The sequence below is a fragment of the Pristiophorus japonicus genome, chromosome 26, assembly GCF_044704955.1.
Source record: "Pristiophorus japonicus isolate sPriJap1 chromosome 26, sPriJap1.hap1, whole genome shotgun sequence".
NCBI classification, from domain to species: Eukaryota; Metazoa; Chordata; class Chondrichthyes; family Pristiophoridae; genus Pristiophorus; species Pristiophorus japonicus.
Genome location: NC_092002.1, coordinates 6,419,834 through 6,446,277, shown reverse-complemented (window position 1 = coordinate 6,446,277; position 26,444 = coordinate 6,419,834). Strand labels below are relative to the sequence as shown.

General features: G+C 46.9%; 1 protein-coding gene across 1 annotated transcript in view; it reads left to right on the top strand.

Annotated features, from left to right (window-relative positions):
* LOC139239145 (uncharacterized) overlaps positions 1 to 26,444 on the top strand; it is a 62,355-nt gene that overhangs the window by 16,971 nt on the left and 18,940 nt on the right. Inside the window, exons 2-7 of the mRNA XM_070867718.1 lie at positions 2,293 to 2,390; positions 8,831 to 8,876; positions 14,355 to 14,455; positions 16,901 to 17,020; positions 17,180 to 17,330; positions 22,828 to 22,983. Coding sequence (XP_070723819.1) covers positions 2,293 to 2,390; positions 8,831 to 8,876; positions 14,355 to 14,455; positions 16,901 to 17,020; positions 17,180 to 17,330; positions 22,828 to 22,983 — 672 coding nt within the window. The remainder of the gene's footprint in view (positions 1 to 2,292; positions 2,391 to 8,830; positions 8,877 to 14,354; positions 14,456 to 16,900; positions 17,021 to 17,179; positions 17,331 to 22,827; positions 22,984 to 26,444) is intronic.

Here is a 26,444-nt window from a genome sequence, read left to right as displayed (position 1 = left end):
TTCTGATATAATCTTTTCATTAAATTTCAACTCGGTCACTAGTCAGGAGTCTTTGACCTGGGTTCAAGGCACACTCCGGGATGTGAGCAGATAATCTAGGCTGATATTTCCGTACCGAAGGAATGCATGCTGTGTCAGAATCGCTGTCTCCATTAGACTTTGAACTGGGGCCCCATCCACCTGCTCCAGTGGTTCAGGAAGATGATAATGATCAAATGCCATTATTGGAAGCCGGTCGGGGGTTCTCCCTATATTCTACCCTTAATCAACACAACTAGTAACAAAACAACAACTTGTATTTATATAGCGCCTTTTAATGTAGTGAAACGTCCCAAGGCGCTTCACAGGAGTGTTATGAGATAAAACATTTGACACCGAGCCGCATAAGGAGAAATTAGGGCAAGTGAGCAAAAGCTTGGTCAAAGAGGTAGGTTTTAAGGAGCGTCTTGAAAGAGAAGCAGAGAGATTTAGGGAGGGAGTTCCAGAACTTAGGGCCTAGGCAACAGAAGGCACGGCCACCAATGGTTGAGCAATTATAATCAGGGACGCTCAAGAGGGCAGAATTAGAGGAGCGCAGGCATCTCTGGGGTTGTAGGGCTGGAGGAGGTTGCTTTACGCTGTGACCATCGTTCCCACAGAATGACCTTGTTAGGGTGGGCCCTGATTTTTATTCTCTCATCCAATGTTCTTATCTTAGTTCACGGTGCCAAAAATAACTGCACGGTCATCTCATTGCTGTTTGAGGGATCTTGCCTTGTGGAAAAAATGGCTCCTCTATTCACCCATTTAACAGTCATTGCAGTTCGGAGTAACTCCTTGCATTTGAAGCGCCTTGAGATGCTCTGGTTGTGTGAGATGGGATGCTATATGAATTCAGGTCCATTTTGCTCATTGGTGTATCCATTCAGAACCTGACTGTGCAGAAAGGTTCAGCTCCGACAGATATCGTGCTATGTGTCACAGCACAGAGTAGATCATCATGATGTTAGTTTACGCTGAAACCATTGTTCTCACAGGGTGACCTTGTTAGGGTGAGCACCTTTGTGGGGGAGTCTCAATAGTTATTCTCTCGTACACTGTTCTTATCTTAGTTCACGGTGCCAAAAATGATTTGCGTTTAAAACTCAATATAATCTTTGTTTCAAGATGCATGTTGAGAGTCAGTGGCTTTACCTTGCTGAGCTTAAATGGTGCATACAGTGCCCTGAACCACACTCTTGGATTTAATGCACCTGTGCCAGCACCCCCAGTGCTGAGCTGGACAGACCCAGGTCTGAGATAAGTAAAGTGATTTCAGCCAGGGCAGTGTGACAGTTACCCCCAGTACCTCCGGCTTAGGAAAAGGAGCACTGCCCAATTGACCTCTGCTGAAAAGTGCCTGTTTGTGGAGGTTGGATAAGATCAGGATTGGGTTTGGTTGTGATGTCCCGCAATGGTTGAATACCAAGGTTCACATTGAATCAAAGCACAGAAGGAGGCCATTCGGCCCATCGTGTCTGCGCCGCCTCTTTCAAAGAGCAACCCAGTCACTCCCACTCTCCCGGTCTTTCCCCACATCCCTGCAATTTTTTCTCCTTCAAATATTTATCCAGTTCCCTTTTTGAAGGCGACTTTAGAAGGCGAATCTGTATCCACCACCCTATCAGGCAATGCATTCCAAATCTTAACCACTCGTGTAAAAAGGGTTTTCCTCATATCGCTTCTGGATCTTTTGCTAATCACCTTAAATCTGTGTCCTCTGGTTACCGACCCTTCAGCCGTTGGAAACGGTTTATCTTTATTTACTCTATTAAATCCTTCATGATTTTGAAGCCCTCTTATCAAATCTCCTCTAAGCCTTCTCTGCTCCAAGGAAAATAACCCAGCTTCTTCAGTCTCTCCCCGAAACTGTAATCCCTCATTCCTGGAACCATTCTAGTGAATCTCTTCTGCCACCTCTCCAAAGCCTTCACGTCCTTCCTAATGATGAACTCTTGGGTGAAGTACTGGAGGGTTCTGGGCTTTCATAACGCTGCTCAACGAGCAACCAATCTCTGAGAGGGGGAAAGTGGAGGACTTCCTCAGGCAGAGAAACATTGTGTTAAAACCAAAAATAAACATGCCTGCAGATATTGTCGGGCACTGGCGTGTGTGTGTGTGTGTGTGTGTTTGTTGTGTTTGGGCAGTGACATTGTGCAGTTAAACAATTCTCGCTCCACACGTTGTTTCAGAACTCGAGAGAACGATTGGCTTTATCCGTCGAGCCAGTTGATGGATTTATGTTCTGATACGGAAATGTTTTCTCTCTTGCAGCTCAGAATGTGACGGTGGAGGAGATTATTGCTGCCTACAAGATGGCCTGTCAGAAGCTGAACTGCAAGCCAATTAACAAGCTGCTCAAACAGATCCAGGTAAGGCCGAACTCTCCGAGCACAGTCATCCATGAGGTGGGTGGGGTAGGGTTGCGGGAGTCTCTTGCGTAGCTGCGAGCGGACCAGTATTTGAACAGGGTCAGATCAAAACTATCTGACGTGAAACTGGGAAAGATCATCTAGGCAAATGAAAGTACAGGTTGTAGCTCTCCAGCCCGGCATCCTTGGGACCTGACTGGGCCGGACCAGAGAATTTTCCGGACCACGGGAGGTCACGCCAACCCTAGCGTTGTCAGCAGTAGCCTAGACTTACCGGGCACTGCTGACAACGCTGCTGACAACGACCCGGCCGCATTGTGCGCATGCGCTGCGCAGAAGCCTACTGCGTAGCATTTCTCAGGCCCAGCTTCGGCAACTCACAGTCAGTCGCCACACTCCTCGCTCCCTCTCCGCGCCGACCCGACCTCGGAGGGAACACCGGAGGCAGCGGGGAGAAGAGGAGCAGCCAGCCTCAGGACACCGCGTGCGTCGCGACCACTCCCCACCCCTTCCGGGAGTGATGCCGGACCAGGGATGTTGCGAGACCAAAGAGTTCCGGACTGGAGAGGTTCAACCTGTACCTTTAAAACAGGGTTACGCACATTCTGCTGTAGGGTGTGGGCTACGTTGTATTTCGTCTGTCGATCATTTGGCCCAGTTCATCTTGGTTCGTTTGGCATCTTTTTCTCCATGGGTCAGTTTTACTGATTTGCACTCGCTGTCTAATTCGCTGACCTAGTCGGATCAAGCGTACTTCACTTTGGCAAGATGATCCCGCAATGTTTTAGAGAACTAAATCCCTGCAAGCACCAGTATGTCTAATGTTCCCGTTAAGCTACACGTTCCCGCTAATTTTTGGGGGGCTGCGCAGCCCATTCAAATTATCGTTCACATGCAATTTTTTTCCCCCTTTTAAAATGCCCTGGAGCAGCCTGCGCTGCACCTCCAGATTGCAGCCACGCAGCATTGGTTAGGACCTAGTGCAATAAGCACTCACTGGTACAAGCCTGGTGTGGATAGAATCAACAGTAATCAGTTACACAGTCGGACAGCATGTTGCTGGTCTACCCTGTGAAGCAGAGTAGGAGGATGTGTGTGGAACTCACGCCCCACCCTCCTATGGCACAGCGTGTTGGAATGCCAGCTGACTGCGTTTCCATCCAGTACAGAGACTCCCATCTTAAGGTTCCCTTCGTTAAGCAGTAAAATCCAAAGGCCTTGTTGAGAGAATCTGTGTCACTGCGTTGGGTTTTGGGTATGGCAAGTGAGCCGCCCGTGATCTGGTTGACATGATTTGGATAATAACTGGGTGCAGCCTTTCAGTAAGAAAGACAGACTTGGATTTCTATAGCCCCTTTCACGACCACCGGACGTCTCAATGTGCTTTACAGCCAATGAAGTGCTTTTGGAGTGTAGTCACTGTTGTAATGTGGGAAACGCGGCAGCCAACTTGCGCACAGCAAGCTCCCACAAATAGCAATGTGATAATGACCGGATAATCTGTTTTTGTTATGTTGACTGAGGGATAAATATTGTCCCCAGGACACCGGGGAGAACTCCCCTGCTCTTCTTCGAAATACTGCCCTGGGATCTTTTACATCCACCTGAGAGGGCAGACGGGGCCTCGGTTTAACGTCTCATCCGAAAGACGGCATCTCCGACAGTGCGGTGCTCCCTCAGCACTGCCCCTCCGACAGTGCGGTGCTCCCTCAGCACTGCCCCTCCGACAGTGCGGCGCTCCCTCAGCACTGCCCCTCCGACAGTGCGGCGCTCCCTCAGCACCGCCCCTCCGACAGTGCGGCGCTCCCTCAGCACTGCACTGGGAGTGTCAGCTTAGATTTTTGTGCTCAAGTCTCTGGAGTGGGACTTGAACCCACAACCTTCTGACTCCCGCCCATGACAACAACACTACTTTTAAGCTTCTGGCTACAGCAACAATTCAGATACAGCCCTATACATTCTTCCAAGCCTATTTCAGCTAATACCTATTTGTACAATTCTCTTATCAGTGTTCAACAGAGCACGCATTTGATTACTGCTGACATGTTATCAATGATTGCCTGGAGTGCTGTTTGCACGTGGTCACAAGTTTCTGGAGTGCTCTATTGACATAAACAGCTGTAAATATGGGTTTGTCTCAGTTCCAGTGAAACGCTGCGCTTGGCAGACCTGTGTCTAAAGTGGCTGAATGCAGTGAAAAGGTTTAAAATGCAAGTTCCGGCTGCGCCCACCTTGTTCAAATTGACTTTGGTTTCATGAGTTGTTTTTTCTCCCCCCCCCCCCCCCCCCCCACTCTCTTGAAGGTGCTGACTTTTGCTGGGTGTGCCACAGCAGCTGCCAGGCACCCTTGCTCACGTGAGCGTCGATACTAAGTGCTGGCAGGCTAGTTGACCATAATGAAAGGCTTGCATATATATAGCGCCTTTCATGACTTCAGGACGTCCCAAAGTGCTTTAGAACCAATGAAGTACTTTTTTGAAGTGGAGTCACTGCTGCAATGTAGGAAACTGCTCTGTCAGGTGGGCGTAAAAGACCCCTTGGCATTATTTCGAAGAACAGGGAAGTTATCCCCGGTGTCTGGGGCCAATATTTATCCCTCAATCAATGTAAAAACAGATTATCTGGCAATTACCACAGTGGAACTCACGCCCCACCCTCCTATGGCACAGCGTGTTGGAATGTCAGCTGACTGCATTTCCATCCAGTACAGAGACCCCCTTCTAAGGTTCCCTTCGTTAAGCCGTAAAATCCAAAGGCCTTGTTGAGAGAATCTGTGTCACTGCGTCTGTGGGACCTTGCCGTGCCCAAATTGGCTGCCGCGTTTCCCACATTAGAACAGTGACTACTCTCCAAAAGTACTTCATTGGCTGTAAAGCGCATTGGGTCGTCCGGTGGTTGTGAAAGGGGCTATATAAATGCAAGTCTTTCTTTCTAGCTCTCTGCGTGACAACACACCAAACTTCTTGTTGATATCTGCTCCTGAGTTCATGTCTTTTCAAGGTTTTATTTCTCTCCTCTTCCCTTACCCGGCAGAATCCGTGTGTATTGCTGTCGTCGGTTTCCTGTGGAATTTGGGAGCCGCTCTGTAAAGGGGCATGTCGTGTTGTAGTCGCTTTTTGACAGCATGGCGTGACATTCTCCCTCTCGCGCTCGCATCCTGCTGATGAGACTCTGTCAAATTCCTGTCCTGTGACCGAAGTGCTTTAGGCTGCAGCCAAACCCTGAGTTTCCATCGCACAACTATTAAATGCTCCTTTGTTGGGCGGTGACTCGTTCATTCCTTCCATTGACCCTGTCCTGATCGCTGCGGGTGGTAGCTGTGTCAGACACCTCACTCGAGTCGCCATGTTTCGCATGAACCTAATTTGCAAGTCACGGGCACTGTGGGTGCAGCAATGCTGAGTGTGTAATCTTTCCCTCTCTCTTGTTCACAACTGTGGTTGATTCTCTCACCCACCCACTGCCCTTTATAGTTTAAAGGTACTTGGGCAATATGCTTGAAGTGCCGTAACCTGCACGGCTACGGACCAAGAGCTGGAGAGTGGGATTAGGCTGGATGGCCCTGGGTCGGCCGACGCGGACACGATGGGACGAATTGGCCTCCTTCCATGCTGTAAATTTCTACGAGTCTGTGAAAGTGCTGCCCAAGTTAATATCAGCTAATTTAGCACAAACTTAGGATAGTATTGGCAACGTTTTGGTTTATATGATTGAAAGCTTCAATCCGGACCTATTTGAACAGCGTTAAAAAAAAAAAGTCTTGTAGTTCTGTCGCACCTTTCACAACCTCAGGACATCCCAACGTGCTTTAAAACCAATAAAATACTTTTGAAGTGAAGTCACTGTTGTAACGTAGGAAATGCGGCAGCCAATTTGTGCACAGCAAGCTCCCACAGGCAACAATGTGATAATGACCAGCATCCCAAACCCACGACCTCTGCCACCTAGAAGGACAAGGGCAGCAGGCGCATGGGAACACCACCACCTCCACATTCCCCTCCCAGTCACACACTATCCCGACTTGGAAATATATCGGCCGTTCCTTCATCGTCGCTGGATCACAATCCTGGAACTCCCGAACAGCACTGTGGGATCACCTTCACCACACGGACTGCAGCGGTTCAAGAAGGCGGTTCAAGAAGGCGGCTCACCACCACCTTCCCGAGGGCGATTGGGGATGGGCAATAAATACTGGACGGCCACATCGTGTGAACGAATTTATAAGAAAAAATGTAAAAATCTGTTTGTGATGTTAGTTGAGCGATAAATATTGGGCCAGAACCCCGAGGAGAACTCCCTGCTCTTGCCGCGGGATCTTTTGCGTCCACCTGCGAGGGCAGATGGTGCCTCGGCTTATCTCAGCCGAACGACTGCACCTTTGACAATGCGGCACTCCCTCAGTACAGGTACAGCGTCGAGAATCCGGAGTTCCGGACGTCCGCCTCGGGCCACCGCCAACCTCTCCCTCGCCTCGGGCCAACCTCCCTTCCCTACCTACCTACCTATCTTGGCCCAGGCGCTTCTGGACTCAGGATGTCGGAAAGACGTTCCGAAGTCCGGAAATACACGAACCTGGGCTCGGGCGTTACCAGATTCAGGACGTCATAAAGAAGATGCCGAAATCCGGAAATACACATAATCCGGAGCGGCCTTGGTCCTGAGGCTTCCGAATTCTCGACGCTGTACCTGTACCGGCACTGGTGTGTCAGCCTAGATTATGAGCTCAACTCTCTAGATGGGGGCTTGAACCAATAACGTCAGAGGTAAGAACGATACTCACGGAGCCACGGCTGACACGCACGGGCGGGGGGGCTGGGGGGGAGAGACACTGTTCCACCATAGTTGGCCCAGAACCTTGACCGAGTCGGAGTGAAGGGGAAATCACTGGGGGCTGAAATATATTCATAAAATAGCAGCAAATCACAAAGGAATGCTGTTTGTTTTTTCCAGCCATATCCTTAATAACTTGCCTTCTCCCCAAAAGGAGGAGCTTTTACAAAGCAGCTACCTGTTTGGAGGCAAATCTCAACAGCAGTGGAGTCTAATTGACCTCAATGTCCTTTTAGACTTTGTGGCCAGACATTAACCATAGCTCAGTGGTCACACACTCGCCTCCGAGTCAGCTGATTGTGGATTCAAGTCCCACTCCAGAGACGTGAGCAGATAATCCTGGCTGACGGTACTGTTGCAGGGTGCCGTCTTTCGGATCTGACATTAAACTGAAACCCCGTCTGCTGTCTCTTAAAGGATCTCATGTCACTATTTGAAGAAAATCCAGGGAGTTCTTCTGGTGTCCTGGCTAATGTTTATCCCTCGACCAACGTCACTAAAAATAATTTCATAGCTGTTTGTGGGACCTTGACGTGCACAATTTGGCTGTCCTGTTTCCCTACGTTACAGCAGTGACTACATCATTGGCTGCAAAGTGCTTTGGGGGATGCCTTGAGTTTGTGAAAGGAATTTATTTAGTGCAGCCCACTGCTATTGTCCTTTGTCAGATGTCTTTGATTGGTGAATAACTTAATCACAGACAAGGGGCATTTGAACTCCAGATGCTGCATTGTATCTGGTAACGACAAGCTCAAATAGTATTAGCATAGGTATCTCAACAGCTCACCTGGCCAATCTCTGGGCTGGGGAATGCTTCAGAAAGGTGTGTTGAATGTTCAGTGTTCGTGAGGAGACGTTCCAGTCTTGACTGGTTCAACGAGTGGAGATACCAAGCAAGGGTTGGGAATTTGCTTGTCAAATATTGATACTGTTCTACCTCACCATGACCACCTATATCCACTTCTATCACATCGCCCGACTCCGCCCCTGCCTCAGCTCATCATCATCTGCTGAACTCCTCCATCGCTCACCCTGCCGGCCTTTCATGTTCCACCCTGCATAAAGATGGGCTCATCCAAAACTCGGCTGCCCGTATCTGAACTCGCACCAAATCCCGTTCACCAATCAGCCCCCTGTGCTCGCTGACCTACATTGGCTTCCGGTCCGGCAATGCCTCGATTTTAAAATTCTCATCCTCGTTTTCAAATCCCTCCGTGGTCTCACCCCCTCCCTATTTCTGTAACCTCCTCCAGCCCGACAGCGCGTCGAGATGTCTGCACTCGTCAAATTCTGGCCTTGTGTGCATCCCTGATTTTAATCGCTCCACCATTGGTGGCCGTGCCTTCAGCTGCCTGGGCCCCAAGCTCTGGAATTCCCTCCCTAAACCTCTCTGCTAATCTCTCCTCCTTTAAGACGCTCCTTATAACCTACCTCTTTGACCAAGCTTTTTGGTCATCAGCCCTAATATCTCCTTATATGGCTTGGTGTCAAGTTTTGTTTGAAAGCACGCCTGTGACAGCACCTTGGGATGTTTTACTACGTTAAAGGTGCTATATAAATGCAAGTTTTCGTTGTGGTTTTAATTATTGGTCATATTTCCTGTTTTGTAGGAGTTCAAGGAATTGTCGCAGAGATTGGACTGCCTGGATCTAAAAGGTAAGGCTGATAGTAAAATGTTTATTGTGAACTCTGATACGATCGTGGAGAGGACATCTCCATGACAAATAGTGCAGGGGCTTGAGATAATTCTGAGATGGGATCCACAGGGAAGAAGAATTTGAAACATACAGCAAGCTCACAGAAGCTTGCCTGTTTGTGTTTAATAGTATTTTTTTTCAGTGTGGAATCAATATCATCATAGGCAGTCCCTTGAACGAGGATGACTTGCTTCCACACCAAAAGGGATGAGTTCCTTCATAGAAGGACCCGATATTCCAGTTCTGAACTCCAAGGACGGAAGATGCCTGTGTGTGGATTTTTTTAAGGTGTGGTGACCGTTGTACATCAGCCACCACACGGGCTTAACAGAGCTAAATCTTGGTCCAGTGGCAAGGATTAACCAAGATGACTAGAGACCAGCTCTACTGCACGGACCTAGTACGCACACCCATCACAGTGTGGGCTGGGCCGTGCTGCCCCTGGGCCCTTGGCTCTTCTGGCCCCGTACCTTCATTTGCCGCACCTCCACCACGGTATATACTACTATTGGCACTGCAGCCCTCTAGTACCTCACCCAAGTGGCTATTATTTGTGGGTGAGTCTTGGTGATAAGTATCAGGATGCTATTCAACAAATAAAAAAGGGAAGGTGGCTCAACCGTGGCTATCTAGGGAAATCAGGGATAGTATTAAAGCCAAGGAAGTGGCATACAAATTGGCCAGAAATAGCAGCGAACCTGGGGACTGGGAGAAATTTAGAACTCAGCAGAGGAGGACAAAGGGTTTGATTAGGGTAGGGAAAATGGAGTACGAGAAGAAGCTTGCAGTGAACATTAAGGCGGATTGCAAAAGTTTCTATAGGTATGTAAAGAGAAAGAGGTTAGTAAAGACAAACGTAGGTCCCCTGCAGTCAGAATCAGGGGAAGTCATAACGGGGAACAAAGAAATGGCAGACCAATTGAACAAGTACTTTGGTTCAGTATTCACTAAGGAGGACACAAACAACCTTCCGGATATAAAAGTGGTCAGAGGGTCTATTAAGGAGGAGGAACTGAGGGAAATCTTTATTAGTCGGGAAATTGTGTTGGGGAAATTGATGGGATTGAAGGCCGATAAATCCCCAGGGCCTGATGGACTGCATCCCAGAGTACTTAAGGAGGTGGCCTTGGAAATAGCGGATGCATTGACAGTCATTTTCCAACATTCCATTGACTCTGGATCAGTTCCTATCGAGTGGAGGGTAGCCAATGTAACCCCACTTTTTAAAAAAGGAGGGAGAGAGAAAGCAGGGAATTATAGACCGGTCAGCCTGACCTCAGTAGTGGGTAAAATGATGGAATCAATTATTAAGGATGTCATAGCAGCGCATTTGGAAAATGGCGACATGATAGGTCCAAGTCAGCATGGATTTGTAAAAGGGAGATCATGCTTGACAAATCTTCTGGAATTTTTTGAGGATGTTTCCAATAAAGTGGACAAAGGAGTACCAGTTGATGTGGTATATTTGGACTTTCAGAAGGCTTTCGACAAGGTCCCACACAGGAGATTAATGTGCAAAGTTAAAGCACATGGGATTGGGGGTAGTGTGCTGACGTGGATTGAGAACTGGTTGTCAGACAGGAAGCAAAGAGTAGGAGTAAATGGGTACTTTTCGGAATGGCAGGCAATGACTAGTGGGGTACCGCAGGGTTCTGTGCTGGGGCCCCAGCTGTTTACATTATACATTAATGATTTAGACGAAGGGATTAAATGTAGTATCTCCAAATTTGCGGATGACACTAAGTTGGGTGGCAGTGTGAGCTGCGAGGAGGATGCTATGAGGCTACAGAGTGACTTGGTTAGGTGAGTGGGCAAATGCGTGGCAGATGAAGTATAATGTGGATAAATGTGAGGTTATCCACTTTGGTGGTAAAAACAGAGAGACAGACTATTATCTGAATGGTGACAGATTAGGAAAAGGGAAGGTGCAACGAGACCTGGGTGTCATGGTACATCAGTCATTGAAGGTTGGCATGCAGGTACAGCCGGCGGTTAAGAAAGCAAATGGCATGTTGGCCTTCATAGCGAGGGGATTTGAGTACAGGGGCAGGGAGGTGTTGCTACAGTTGTACAGGGCCTTGGTGAGGCCACACCTGGAGTATTGTGTACAGTTTTGGTCTCCTAACTTGAGGAAGGACATACTTGCTGTTGAGGGAGTGCAGCGAAGATTCACCAGACTGATTCCCGGGATGGTGGGACTGACCTATCAAGAAAGACTGAATCAACTGGGCTTGTATTCACTGGAGTTCAGAAGAGTGAGAGGGGACCTCATAGAAACGTTTAAAATTCTGACGGGTTTGGACAGGTTGGATGCAGGAAGAATGTTCCCAATGTTGGGGAAGTCCAGAACCAGGGGTCACAGTCTAAGGATAAGGAGTAAGCCATTTAGGACCGAGATAAGGAGAAACTTCTTCACCCAGAGAGTGGTGAACCTGTGGAATTCTCTACCACAGGAAGTAGTTGAGGCCAATTCACTAAATATATTCAAAAGGGAGTTAGATGAAGTCCTTACTACTCGGGGGATCAAGGGGTATGGCGTGAAAGCAGGAAGTGGGTACTGAAGTTTCATGTTCAGCCATGAACTCGTTGAATGGCGGTGCAGGCTGGAAGGGCTGAATGGCCTGCTCCTGCACCTATTTTCTATGTTTTCTATGTAACGAACAGGGTGGATAAAGGGGAACCAGTGGATGTGGTGCATTTGGACTTACAGAAGGCATTTGACAAGGTGCCACATAAAAGGTTACTGCACAAGATAAAAGTTCACGGGGTTAGGGGTAATATATTAGCATGAATAGAGGATTGGCTAACTAATAGAGAACAGAGAATCGGGATAAATGGTTCATTCTCTGGTTGGCAACCAGTAACTAGTGGGATGCCGCAAGGATCAGTGCTGGGGCCCTAACTATTTACAATCTATATTAACGACTTGGAGGAAGGGACTGAGTGTAACGTAGCCAAGTTTGCTGACGACACAAAGATGGGAGGAAAAGCAATGTGTGAGGAGGACACAAGAAATCTGCAAAAGGACATAGACACGCTAAGTGAGTGGGCAGAAATTTGGCAGATGGAGTATAATGTTGGAAAGTGTGAGGTCATCCACTTTGGCAGAAAAAAATCAAAGAGCAAGTTATTATTTAAATAGAGAAAGATTGCAAAGTGCAGCAGTGCAGTGGGACCTCGGAGTACTTGTGCATGAAACACAAAAGGATAGTATTCAGGTACAGCAAGTGATCAGGAAGGCCAATGGTATCTTGCCCTTTATTGCAAAGGGGGTGGAGTATAAAAGCAGGGAAGTCTTGCTACAGCTATAGATGGTACGGTGAGACCATACCTGGAATACTGCTTGCAGTTTTGGTTTCCATATTTATGAAAGGATATATTTGCTTTGGAGACAGTTCAGAGAAGGTTCACTTGGTTGATTCTGGAGATGAGGGGGTTGACTTATGAGGAAAGGTTGAGTAGGTTGGGCCTCTACTCATTGGAATTCAGAAGATTGAGAGGTGGTCTTATCGAAATGTATAAGATTGAGGGGGCTTGACAAGGTGGATGCAGAGGGGATGTTTCCACTGATGGGGGGAGACTAGAACTAGGGGGCATGATCATAGAATAAGGGGCCACCCATTTAAAACAGAGATGAGGAGAAATTTCTTCTCTGAGGGTTGTGAATCTGTGGAATTCACTGCCTCAGAGAGCTGTGGAAGCTGGGGACATTGAATAAATTTAAGACAGAAATAGACAGTTTCTTAAACGATAAGGGGTTATGGGGAGCGGGCAGGGAAGCGGAGCTGAGTCCATGATCGGATCAGCCATGATCTTATTGCATGGCGGAGCAGGCTCGAGGGGCCGTATGGCCTACTCCTGCTCCTATTTCTATGTTCTTATGGGAAGCATCAGAGCGGAGCGCAATACTGTCCTCACCTGACATTCACGCAGCGCTTTCCAGCAGGACTTACTGGATAGTAATCAAAGAAAGACTTGCATTTATATAGCGCTTTTCATGACCACCCCCCCCAGCCCCCCCATGAAGTATTTTTAGAATTTAGTCGCTGTGTAAGGGATCCTGGCCGTTTCCCCCTTCCATAGCCTGCTGAACTGCAGTCCCAGCTGAAATCTAAACTCAGCACAAACAGGAATTCATCGAGACGACTGGTATGCCTGGCTTAGCATCACACGGGGCGGTGCTCACTGCGACATTGGAGGGGCGGGGGGGGGGGGGTGGGGGGGGCGTTGTTGGCATTACTTCTAAACTTGCCTTCAAACGCCTTTTCATTAAAACCCTTCACCATCAACCTATAATGGTGCTTTGAGAAGTCGCAATGAAAGGCTTGAGTAAAAGGCACTGTCGTGGATGGTGGACATTCTACTTTGGATTGGGGAAAAGGGGATCAAAGCTAGGTGGGAATGTAAGTTGTGAGGAGGATACAAAGAGGCTTCAAGGAGATATAGACAAAGCTAAGTGAGTGGGCAAGACCAAATGAATATAATGTAGAGAAATGTGAAATTTATCCACTTTGGTGGGAAAAATAGAAAAGTAGAGTATTTTTTAAATGGTGAGAGATTGGGAAATGTTGGTGTTACATAAGAACATAAGAATTAGGAACAGGAGTAGGCCATCTAGCCCCTCGAGCCTGCTCCGCCATTCAATAAGATCATGGCTGATCTGGTGTTCAGAGGGACCTGGGTGTCCTTGTACACCAATCACAAAGTTAACATGCAGGTACAGCAAGTGATTAAGAAAGTAAATGGTATGTTGGCCTTTATTACAAGAGGATTTGAGTATAAGAGTAAAGACGTCTTACTGCGATTATATAGGGCCCTGGTGAGACCACACCTGCAATACTGTGTACAGTTTTGGTCTCCTTACCTAAGGAAGGATATACTTGCCATTGAGGGAGTGTAATGAAGGTTCACCAGACTGATTCCTGGGATGGGGGGATTGTCCTATGAGGAGAGATTGAGTAGACTAGGCCTATATTTTCTAGAGTTTAGAAGAATAGGAGGTAATCTCATTGAAACACATAAAATTCTTACAGGGTTTGACAGGGTAGATGCAGGGAGGATGTTTCCCCCCCCGGGCTGGGGAATCTAGAACCAGGGGTCACAGTCTCAGAATAAGGGGTCGGTCATTCAGGACTGAGATGAGATGAGAAATTTCTTCACTCGGAGGGTGGTGAATCTTTGGAATTCTCTGCCCCAGAGGGCTGTGGAGGCTCAGTCGTTGAGTATATTCAGGACAGAGATCGATAGATTTTTGGATATTCAGGGAATTGAGGGATATGGGGATCGGGCGGGAAAGTGGAGTTGAGGTCGAAGATCAGCCATGATCTCACTGAATGGCGGAGCAGGCTCGAGGGGCCGAATGGCCTCCTATTACTCCTACTTCTTATGTTCTAAACCCCTTGAGTTTATTCATAAGCAGCGCCCTTTTTTCTTTCAGGTGAGAAACTGGACTACAAAGCGTCCGAGGCCTTGGAAGAGGTTTTCAAACGGGTTCAGTTCAAACTGGTGGATTTGGAGGCAACCAACCTGGATGAAGATGTGAGCTGCTTAAATATTTTTTTACATAGTTGTTTGACATTTTGAATTTTAACATTTTTCGCCTTCCTGCTGTTTTCCCAGATGTATTCTTCATGAATACCATGGTTACACTGCATATTTGAGGTCAGGTTTCAATTGATTTACACACTTTGAATAAATGCCAATTTAAACAGCACGTATCTTTGGTGGTGTTGTTTGTGCCAGTGTCATTTTGGATGGATCCCTGCCTAGTCAGCTGGCGTGTGGATCAGACTCCCCTCTTCATGCTCAGAAATGCTGCAACTGCCTTGTACTGTGCTCAGAGACTCCAGCTGGACACGCACATAGTGGGCAGAATTGGTTCTCGGCTGTGTTGGCCCAAGCACCCAATAGCCCACAAAAAGCCATTGTCAAGCTAACAGCTAAATATTACTCTGGTGCTCTCGGCCCCAGATTTCCAGTGAGCAAGGACACAGGAGATAGACGAGACTGGATTTAAAAACCAGTCCGTATTGGAGAGAGAAAAGTTAATGTTCCTGGTGTGACCCTCCATCAGAACTGTAATGTATTTGCTTCATGGGTTCTTTGCTTAAGAATTCATAGCAACATATTGCTATTAAGAACGAGTAAGTTTATTAACAAAGGTTGAACAATCACACGACGCATTACCAGTTCATCCACCGGGCTCACAATTGTTTACATTGTACATTAATGATTTAGACGAGGGGATTAAATGTAGTATCTCCAAATTTGCGGATGACACTAAGTTGGGTGGCAGTGTGAGCTGCGAGGAGGATGCTATGAGGCTGCAGAGTGACTTGGATAGGTTAAGTGAGTGGGAAAATGCATGGCAGATGAAGTATAATGTGGATAAATGTGAGGTTATCCACTTTGGTGGTAAAAACAGAGAGACAGACTATTATCTGAATGGTGACAGATTAGGAAAAGGGAAGGTGCAACGAGACCTGGGTGTCATGGTACATCAGTCGTTGAAGGTTGGCATGCAGGTACAGCAGGCGGTTAAGAAAGCAAATGGCATGTTGGCCTTCATAGCGAGGGGATTTGAGTACAGGGGCAGGGAGGTGTTGCTACAGTTGTACAGGGCCTTGGTGAGGCCACACCTGGAGTATTGTGTACAGTTTTGGTCTCCTAACTTGAGGAAGGACATTCTTGCTATTGAGGGAGTGCAGCGAAGATTCACCAGACTGATTCCCGGGATGGCGGGAATGACCTATCAAGAAAGACTGGATCAACTGGGCTTGTATTCACTGGAGTTCAGAAGAATGAGAGGGGACCTCACAGAAACGTTTAAAATTCTGACGAGTTTAGACAGGTTAGATGCAGGAAGAATGTTCCCAATGTTGGGGAAGTCCAGAACCAGGGGTCACAGTCTAAGGATAAGGGGTAAGCCATTTAGGACCGAGATGAGGAGAAACTTCTTCACCCAGAGAGTGGTGAACCTGTGGAATTCTCTACCACAGAAAGTAGTTGAGGCCAATTCACTAAATCTATTCCAAAGGGAGTTAGATGAAGTCCCTACTACTAGGGGGATCAAGGGGTATGGCGAGAAAGCAGGAAGGGGGTACTGAAGTTTCATGTTCAGCCATGAACTCATTGAATGGCGGTGCAGGCTAGAAGGGCTGAATGGCCTGCTCCTGCACCTATTTTCTATGTTTCTATACCTCAACATGGGTGACCTAGACCCAACTGGCTGGGGTTTTATTGAGACTTGTGATCATCACGTGACAGGCTAAGCCACTCACAATGCAACAGCTCTACTAACCTGTGAGCATACTCATAAGTGCATACATTACATGAACCATGTTATAAAAGAAAGACTTGCATTTATATAGCGCATTTCACAACCTCAAAGTCCCAAAGCGCTTTACAGCCAATTAAGTACTTTTTGAAGTGTAGTCACTGTTGTAATGTCGGAAACACGGCAGCCAATAGCAAGCTCCCACAAACAGCAACGTGATAATGACCAGATCATCTGTTTTAGTGATGTTGATTGAGGGATAAATATTGGCCAGGACACCGGGGATAATTCTCCTGTACTTCAAAATAGTGCCTTCGGACCCTTTACGTCTATTTGAGAGAGCAGACGGGGCCTCTGTTTAACATCACATGCAAAAGCCAGCACCTCCGACAGTGCAACGCTCCCTCCGCACTGCACTGGGAATGTCAGCCGAGATCTTTGTGTTCAAGTCTCTGGAGTGAGATTTGAACCCACAACCTTCTGACTCGGAGGCGAGAATGCTGCCCACTGAGCCGCTGTATAATGTTGAGTGTGTCCCCATGTCTATTCTCTCATACTCACTTGGGGGTGTGTGTGTGTGTGTGTGGAATTCAAAAATATGGCCCAACAGTGTAAAGTCTCTATCTGCACTCTCACGACACAGCTTCATTTTATAAAAGTGATGCAGACTTTCCAAACAATGTCTTGCCTACTGTTTGTTTTTTCAGGGTGCATCGGCCTTGTTCGACATGATAGAATATTATGAGTCAGCTACTCAGCTCAACATCTCGTTTAACAAACACATCGGGACCCGAGGATGGCAGGCCGCAGCTCACATGATGAGGAAGGTATGCTTGACTCCTTTGGCCTGTGTTGTGACCCTAGAAGTGACCCTTCTGCTGTTCTATGGCTGATCAATTGCAATCTGCTTTTTTAAGAGCCATCATTGCATTGCATGATTCCGTGGCCGCATAAAACAACCCCTCGTTGTTTCTCCTGTGTTGCAGACCAGCTGCCTGCAGTACCTGGACGCAAGGAACACGCCTCTGCTCGATCACTCCGCACCCTTCGTCGCTCGCGCCTTGCGGATCAGCAGCAGCCTGGTGGTGCTCCATCTGGAGAATGCCAGCTTATCTGGCCGACCGCTCATGCTCTTGGGTAAGAAGTAAGATTCAGTAATAGTTTGGGGGGGGGGGGTTGGGAATCTTCTGGGTTTTGAAGAAGGAAAGATTTCATTTGTATACACGTAACGTCCGATTAAACTTCTCCAACATAGAAAATGTGCTTAAACATTCAGTGACTGCAGTTAAGTAAGCAAACGCAGCAACCATTTTGAGCACAGGAAGATCCCACCAACAGTAATGGGATGAGTGACCAGTTTTTTTTGGGGGGGGGTGGTGGGTGCGAGCGGTATCATCGCTGAACCAGATCCTCCTCTTGCCTTACTTTGACATGAGGAGCCGAGGTCACTGGATAGCGAGCAGAGCCAGGAGCTATGTTGTTTTTTGTTCTGCTCCCTGGCCGTGACCATTGAGGCCACTGCCCTGGTTCACACAGCTCGGGAATCAAACCTGGGTCCTTCCTCTCTGTGTGCCTCAGCTACTCTACGTGCATGCGCCCGGACATGTGTCGGCAGGCTATTGCATTGTGGAGGGCATCTCGTGACCTCCACGCCATGCTAGTCACATACTTAGTAGCAGGGGCAGTAATGTCTGCACCGGTGAGCATGCTCACAGGTTGGTAGAGCTTGTTGCATTGTGAGTGGCTTAGCCAGTCACGTGATGTTCACAAGACTCAATAAAACCCCAGCCAGTTGGGTCATAGAAACATAGAAAAGAGGTGCAGGAGTAGGCCATTCGGCCCTTCCAGCCTGCACCGCCATTCAATGAGTTCATGGCTGAACATGCAACTTCAGTACCCCATTCCTGCTTTCTCGCCATACCCCTTGATCCCCCTAGTAGTAAGTACTTCATCTAACTCCTTTTTGAATATATTTAGTGAATTGGCCTCAACAACTTTCTGTGGTAGAGAATTCCACAGGCTCACCACTCTCTGGGTGAAGAAGTTTCTCCTCATCTCGGTCCTAAATGGCTTATCCCTTATCCTTAGACTGTGACTCCTGGTTCTGGACTTCCCCAACATTGGGAACATTCTCCTTGCATCTAACCTGTCTAAACCCATCAGAATTTTAAACGTTTCTATGAGGTCCCCTCTCATTCATCTGAACTCCAGTGAATACAAGCCCAGTTGATCCAGTCTTTCTTGATAGGTCAGTCCCGCCATCCCGGGAATCAGTCTGGTGAACCTTCGCTGCACTCCCTCAATAGCAAGAATGTCCTTCCTCAAGTTAGGAGACCAAAACTGTACACAATATTCCAGGTGTGGCCTCACCAAGGCCCTGTACAACTGTAGCAACACCTCCCTGCCCCTGTACTCATATCCCCTCGTTATGAAGGCCAACATGTCATTTGCTTTCTTAACCGCCTGCTGTACCTGCATGCCAACCTTCAATGACTGATGTACCATGACACCCAGGTCTCGTTGCACCTCCCCTTTTCCTAATCTGTCACCATTCAGATAATAGTCTGTCTCTCTGTTTTTACCACCAAAGTGGATAACCTCACATTTATCCACATTATACTTCATCTGCCATGCATTTGCCCACTCACCTAACCTATCCAAGTCACTCTACAGCCTCATAGCATCCTCCTCATAGCTCACACTGCCACCTAACTTAGTGTCATCCGCAAATTTGGAGATACTACATTTAATCCCCCTCGTCTAAATCATTAATGTACAGTGTAAACAGCTGGGGCCGCAGCACGGAACCTTGCGGTACCCCACTAGTCACTGCCTGCCATTCTGAAAAGTACCCATTTACTCCTGCTCTTTGCTTCCTGGATGCCAACCAGTTCTCAATCCATGTCAGCACACTACCCCCAATCCCATGTGCTTTAAATTTGCACATTAATCTCTTGTGTGGGACCTTGTCGAAAGCCTTCTGAAAGTCCAAATATACCACATCAACTGGTTCTCCCTTGTCCACTCTACTGGAAACATCCTCAAAAAATTCTAGAAGATTTGTCAAGCATGATTTCCCTTTCACAAATCCATGCTGACTTGGACCTATCATGTCACCTCTTTCTAAATGCACTGCTATGACATCCTTAACAATTGATTCCATCATCTTACCCACTACCGATGTCAGGCTGACCGGTCTATAATTCCCTGTTTTCTCTCTCCCTCCTTTTTGAAAAAGTGGGGTTACATTGGTTACCCTCCACTCGATAGGAACTGATCCAGAGTCAATGGAATGTTTGAAAATGACTGTCAATGCATCCGCTATTTCCAAGGCCACCTCCTTAAGTACTCTGGGATGCAGTCCATCAGGCCCCGGGGATTTATCGGCCTTCAATCCCATCAATTTCCCCAACACAATTTCCCGACTAATAAGGATTCCCCTCAGTTACTCCTCCTTACTAGACCCTCTGACCTCTTTTATATCCGGAAGGTTGTTTGTGTCCTCCTTAGTGAATACCGAACCAAAGTACTTTTTCAATTGGTCTGCCATTTCTTTGTTCCCCGTTATGACTTCCCCTGATTCTGACTGCAGGGGACCTACGTTTGTCTTTACTAACTTTTTTCTCTTTACATACCTATATAAACTTTTGCAATCCGTCTTAATGTTCCCTGCAAGCTTCTTCTCGTACTCCATTTTCCCTGCCCTAATCAAACCCTTTGTCCTCCTCTGCTGAGTTCTAAATTTCTCCCAGTCCCTGGGTTCGCTGCTATTTCTGGCCAATTTGTATGCCACTTCCTTGGCTTTAATACTATCCCTGATTTCCCTTGATAGCCACGGTTGAGCCACCTTCCCTTTTTTATTTTTACGCCAGACAGGAATGTACAATTGTTGTAGTTGATCCATGCGTTCTCTAAATGTCTGCCATTGCCCATCCACAGTCAACCCCTTAAGTATCATTCGCCAATCTATCCTAGCCAATTCACACCTCATACCTTCAAAGTTACCCTTCTTTAAGTTCTGGACCATGGTCTCTGAATTAACTGTTTCATTCTCCATCCTAATGCAGAATTCCACCATATTATGGTCACTCTTCCCCAAGGGGCCTTGCGCAACGAGATTGCTAATTAATCCTCTCTCATTACACAACACCCAGTCTAAGATGGCCTCCCCCCTAGTTGGTTCCTCGACATAATGGTCTAGAAAACCATCCCTTATGCACTCCAGGAAATCCTCCTCCACCGTATTGCTTCCAGTTTGGTTAGCCCAATCTATGTGCATATTAAAGTCACCCATTATAACTGCTGCACCTTTATTGCATGCACCCCTAATTTCCTGTTTGATGCCCTCCCCAACATCACTACTACTGTTTGGAGGTCTGTACACAACTCCCACTAACGTTTTTTGCCCTTTGGTGTTCTGCAGCTCCACCCATATAGATTCCACATCATCCAAGCTAATGTCCTTCCTAACTATTGCATTAATCTCCTCTTTAACCAGCAATGCTATCCCACCTCCTTTTCCTTTTATTCTATCCTTCCTGAATGTTGAATACCCCTGGATGTTGAGTTCCCAGCCCTGATCATCCTGGAGCCACGTCTCCGTAATCCTATTTGTTAACATCTATTTGCACAGTTAATTCACCCACCTTATTACAGATACTCCTTGCATTAAGACACAAAGCCTTCAGGCTTGTTTTTTTAACACCCTTTGTCCTTTTAGAATTTTGCTGTACAGTGGCCCTTTTTGTTCTTTGCCTTGTATTTCTCTGCCCTCCACTTTTCCTCATCTCCTTTCTGTCTTTTGCTTTTGTCTCCTTTTTGTTTCCATCTGTCTTCCTGCATTGGTTCCCATCCCCCTGCTATATTACTTTAACTCCTCCCCAACAGCACTAGCAAACACTCCCCCTAGGACATTGGTTCCGGTCCTGCCCAAGTACAGACCGTCAGGTTTGTACTGGTCCCACCTCCCCCCGGTTCCAATGCCCCAGGAATTTGAATCCCTCCCTGCTGCACCACTGCTCAAGCCACGTATTCATCTGCGCTATCCTGCGATTCCTACTCTGACTAGCACGTGGCACTGGTAGCAATCCCGAGATTACTACTTTTGAGGTCCTACTTTTTAATTTAGTTCCTAGATCCTTAAATTCGTTTCGTAGGACCTCATCCCTTTTTTACCTATGTCGTTGGTACCAATGTGCACCACGACAACTGGCTGTTCTCCCTCCCTTTTTAGAATGTCCTGCACTCGCTCCGAGACATCCTTGACCCTTGCACCAGGGAGGCAACATACCATCCTGGAGTCTCGGTTGCGGCCGCAGAAACGCCTATCTATTCCCCTTACAATTGAATCCCCTATCACTATCGCTCTCCCACTCTTTTTCCTGCCCTCCTGTGCAACAGAGCCACCCACGGTGCCATGAACTTGGCTGCTGCTGCCCTCTCCTGATGAGTCATCCCCCTCAACAGTACTCAAAGCAGTGTATCTGTTTTGCAGGGGGATGACCACAGGGGACCCCTGCACTACCTTCTAGGTCATCCACGATGAGGCAGGCGGTTGTGAGCCTAGTGGATGAACTGGTAATGTGTAGTGTGAACCAACTAGTTCTTAATAGCAATGTATCACTATGAATTCTCAAGCAAGGAACCCATGAAGCAAATACATTCCAGGGGCCACTGGATTGGGAGCCCCCAATATTTTTTTCCTTAACTTCCTCTTCTTGCTGTCAATTTTTAAGTGTCTCATCTGATCCGCAATGAACAATTTGCCCAGATCACAAACATAGAAACATAGAAAATAGGTGCAGGAGCAGGCTATTTGGCCCTTCGAGCCTGCACCACCATTCAATAAGATCATGGCTGATCATGCAACTTCAGTACTCCATTCCTGCTTTCTCTCCATACCCCTTGATCCCTTTCGCAGTAAGGGCCACATCTAACTCTCTTTTGAATATATCTAACGAACTGGCCTTGACAACTCTGGTAGAGAATGCCACAGGTTCACAACTCTCTGAGTGAAGAAGTTTCTCCTCATCTCGGTCCTAAATGTCTTACCTCTTATCCTTAGACTGTGATCCCTGGTTCTGGACTTCCCCAACATCGGGAATATTTTTCCTGCATCTAACCTGTCAGAATTTTCTATGAGATCCCCTCTCATTCACCTAAATTCCAGTGAATATAAGCCTAGTCGATCCAGTCTTTCTTCATATGTCAGTCCTGCCATCCCGGGAATCAGTCTGATGAACCTTCGCTGCACTCCCTCAATAGCAAGAATGTCCTTCCTCAGATTAGGAGACTCAGCTGATCCTCTATCTCAACACCATATTCCCGCTTTTGCTCCATACCTCTTGATGCCTTTTATTTCTAGAAATCTATCTATCTCCCTCTTAAATATATTCAGTGACTTGGCCTGCTTTAGAAATTCCCTTCACAATCTTGGGAGCAACAATCAGGTCACCTCTATTTCACAGAAACAAACCTTCCTCAATTCCCGATGCCTGGAAAATGAAAGCCAAGTATTTCTGTTCTAGCATTCAAGAGGTAGACTGGTGAACCCTCGCATGCGTGTCGTAGGGCAGCGTGCACCATTGTACAAATATCCCATGTCTTATTGTGTGTCTCCTATTCCTCCCGCCAGCAACCGCCTTGAAGATGAACATGACGCTGCGAGAGCTGTTTCTAGCGGATAACAAATTGAACGGACTGCAGGACTCGGCTCAGCTGGGTAATCTCCTGAAGTTCAACTGCACTATCCAACTGATGGATCTGCGCAACAACCACATTCTAGACTCTGGTACGCAGCACACTTCCTCTGTCATGCGCACCCCTTCAAGGTCAACTCTGATCCAGTGGAGCCTCTTAGCAGTATGTCTAGCTTACACACAATACATAGAAGGATACTGATCGTTGTGGAGGAACAGAGGCACCTTGCAGTGTATGTCTTAACGGTAGCAGGACCAGTCGATGAGGTAGTTAAAAAGGCATACGGAATGCTTTCCTTTATTAGCCGAGGTATAGAATACAAGAGCAGAGAAGTTATGCTAGAACTGTATGCAACACTAGTTAGGCCACAGCTGGAGTACTGCGTGCAGTTCTGGTCACCACATTACAGGAAGGATATGACTGCACTAGAAAGGATGCAGAGGAGATTTATGAGGATGTTGCCAGAACTGGAAAACTTTAGCGATGAGGAAAGATTGGATAGGCTGGGGTTGTTTTTCTTGGAACAGAGGAGGCTGAGGGGAGATTTAATTGAGGTGTATAAAATTATGAGGGGCCTAGATAGAGTGGATAGCCAGGGGGAAATGATCTCTCAGCATCTACCTTGTCATGCCCCCTCAGAATCTTTTATGTTTCAGTGAGATCTCTCATTTTTCTAAACGCCAGAGAGTATAGGCCCATTCTACGCAATCTCTCCACGACGCTGAGGATGTCATGAATAGCACGTTTAGTGAGTTGGTCACACCGCAGGTAAAGCTTACACAGATAGGGAATGGGTGACCAGCAGGAAGAGCAGTGGAAGGAAGGTAGTGCAGGGGTCCCCTGCGGTCATCCCCCTCCAAAATAGATACATAGTTTTGGGTACTGTTGGGGGGGATGACTCATCAGGGGAGGGCAGCAGCAGCCAAGTTCATGGCACCGTGGGTGGCTCTGCTGCACAGGAGGGCAGGAAAAAGAGTGGGAGAGTTATAGTGGTAGGGGATTCTATTGTAAGGGGAATAGATAGACGTTTCTGTGGCCGCAATGGAGACTCCAGGATGGTATGTTGCCTCCCTGGTGCAAGGGTCAAGGATGCCTAGGAGCGGCTGCAGGATATTTTGGAGGGGGAGGGTGAACAGCCAGTTGTCGTAGTGTATATAGGTACCAACGATATAGGTAAAAAAACGGGATGAGATCCTACAAGCTAAATTTAGGGAGCTAGGAGTTAAATTAAAAAGTAGGACCTCAAAGGTAGTAATCTCAGGACCATTGCCACGTGCTAGTCAGAGTAGGAATTGCAGGATAGCTAAGATGAATACATGGCTTGAGGGAGTGATGCAGAAGGGAGGGATTCAAATTCCTGGGACCAGTTCTGGGGGAGGTGGGACCAGTACAACCCAGACGGTCTGCACCTGGGCAGGGCTAGAGACAATGTCCTAGCGGGGAATGTTTGCTAGTGCTGTTGGGGAGGGTTTAAACTAATATGGCAGGGGGATGGGAACCTATGCAGGGAGACAGAGGGAAGTAGAATGGGGGCAGAAGCAAAAGATAGAAATAAGAAAAGTAAAAGTGGAGGGCAGAGAAACCCAAGGCAAAGATCAAAAAGGGCCACATTATAGCAAAATTCTAAAGGGGCAAAATGTGTTAAAAAGACAAGCCTGAAGGCTCTGCCTCAATGCGAGGAGTATTTGTAATAAGGTGGACGAACTAACTGCGCAGGCAGCAATTAACACATATGATATAATTGGCATCATGAAGACATGGCTCCAGGGTGACCAAGGCTGGGAACTCAACATCCAGGGGTATTCAACATTCAGGAAGGATAGACAGAAAGGAAAAGAAGGTAGGGTAGCATTGCTGTTTAAAGAGAAAATTAACGCATTAGTAAGGAAGGACATTAGCTTGGATGATGTGGAATCTGTATGGGTGGAGCTGCAGAATACCAAAGGGCAGAAAACGCTAGTGGGAGTTGTGTACAGACTACCAAACAGTAGCAGTGAGGTTGGGGATAACATCAAGCAAGAAATTAGGGATGCGTGCAATTAAGGTACAGCAGTTATCATGGGCGACTTTAATCTATATATAGACTGGGCTAACCAAACTGGTAGCAATAAGGTGGAGGAGGATTTCCTGGAGTGTATTAGGGATGGTTTTCTTGACCAATATGTTGAGGAACCAACTCGAGGGCTGGCCATCCTAGACTGGGTGATGTGTAATGAGAAAGGACTAATTAGCAATCTTTTTGTGCGAGGCCCCTTGGGGAAGAGTGACCATAATATGGTAGAATTCTTTATTAAGATGGAGAGTGACATAGTTAATTCAGAGACTAGGGTCCTGAACTTAAGGAAAGGTAAGTTCGATGGTATGAGATGTGAATTGGCTAGAATAGACTGGCGATTGATACTTAAAGGGTTGATGGTGGATAGACAATGGCAAACATTTAAAGATCACGTGGATGAACTTCAACAATTGTACATCCCTGTCTGAAGTAAAAATAAAACGGGGAAGGTAACTTAACCGTGGCTAACAAGGGAAATTAAGGATAGTGTTAAATCCAAGGAAAAGGCATATAAATTGGCCAGAAAAAGCAGCAAACCTGAGGACTGGGAGAAATTTATAATTCAGCAGAGGAGGACAGAGTTTAGTTAGGAGGGGGAAAATAGAGTATGAGAGGAAGCGTGCTGGGAACATAAAAACTGACTTCAAAAGCTTCTATAGATATGTGAAGAGAAAAAGATTAGTGAAGACAAACGTAGGTCCCTTGCAGTCAGATTCAGGTGAATTTATAATGGGGAACAAAGAAATGGCAGACAAGTTGAACAAATACTTTGGTTCTGTCTTCATGAAGGAAGACACAAATAACCTTCCAGAAATACTAGGGGACTGAGGGTCGAATGAGAAGGAGGAACTGAATGAAATCCTTATTGGGTGGAAAATTATGTTAGGGAAATTGATAGGATTGAAGTCCGATAAATCCCTGGGGCCTGATAGTCTGCATTCCAGAGTACTTAAGGAAATGGCCCTAGAAATAGTGGATGCATTGGTGATAATTTTCCAACAGTCTATCGACTCTGGATCAGTTCCTATGAACTGGAGGGTAGCTAATGTAACACCACTTTTTTAAAAAGGAGGGAGAGAGAAAACGGGTAATTATAGACCGGTTAGCCTGACGTCAATAGTGGGGAAAATGTTGGAATCAGTTATTAAAGATGAAATAGCAGCACATTTGGAAAGCAGTGACAGGATCGGTCCAAGTCAACATGGATTTATGAAAGGGAAATCATGCTTGACAAATCTTCTAGAATTTTTTGAAGATGTAACTAGTAGAGTGGATAAGGGAGAACCAGTGGATGTGGAGTATTTGGACTTTCAAAAGGCTTATGACAAGATCCCACACACGAGATTGGTGTGCAAAATTAAAGCACATGGTATTGGGGGTAATGTACTGACGTGGATAGAGAACTGGTTGGCAGACAGGAGGCAGAGAGTCGGGATAAACAGGTCCTTTTCAGAATGGCAGGCTGTGACTCGTGGGATGCTGCAGGGCTCAGTGCT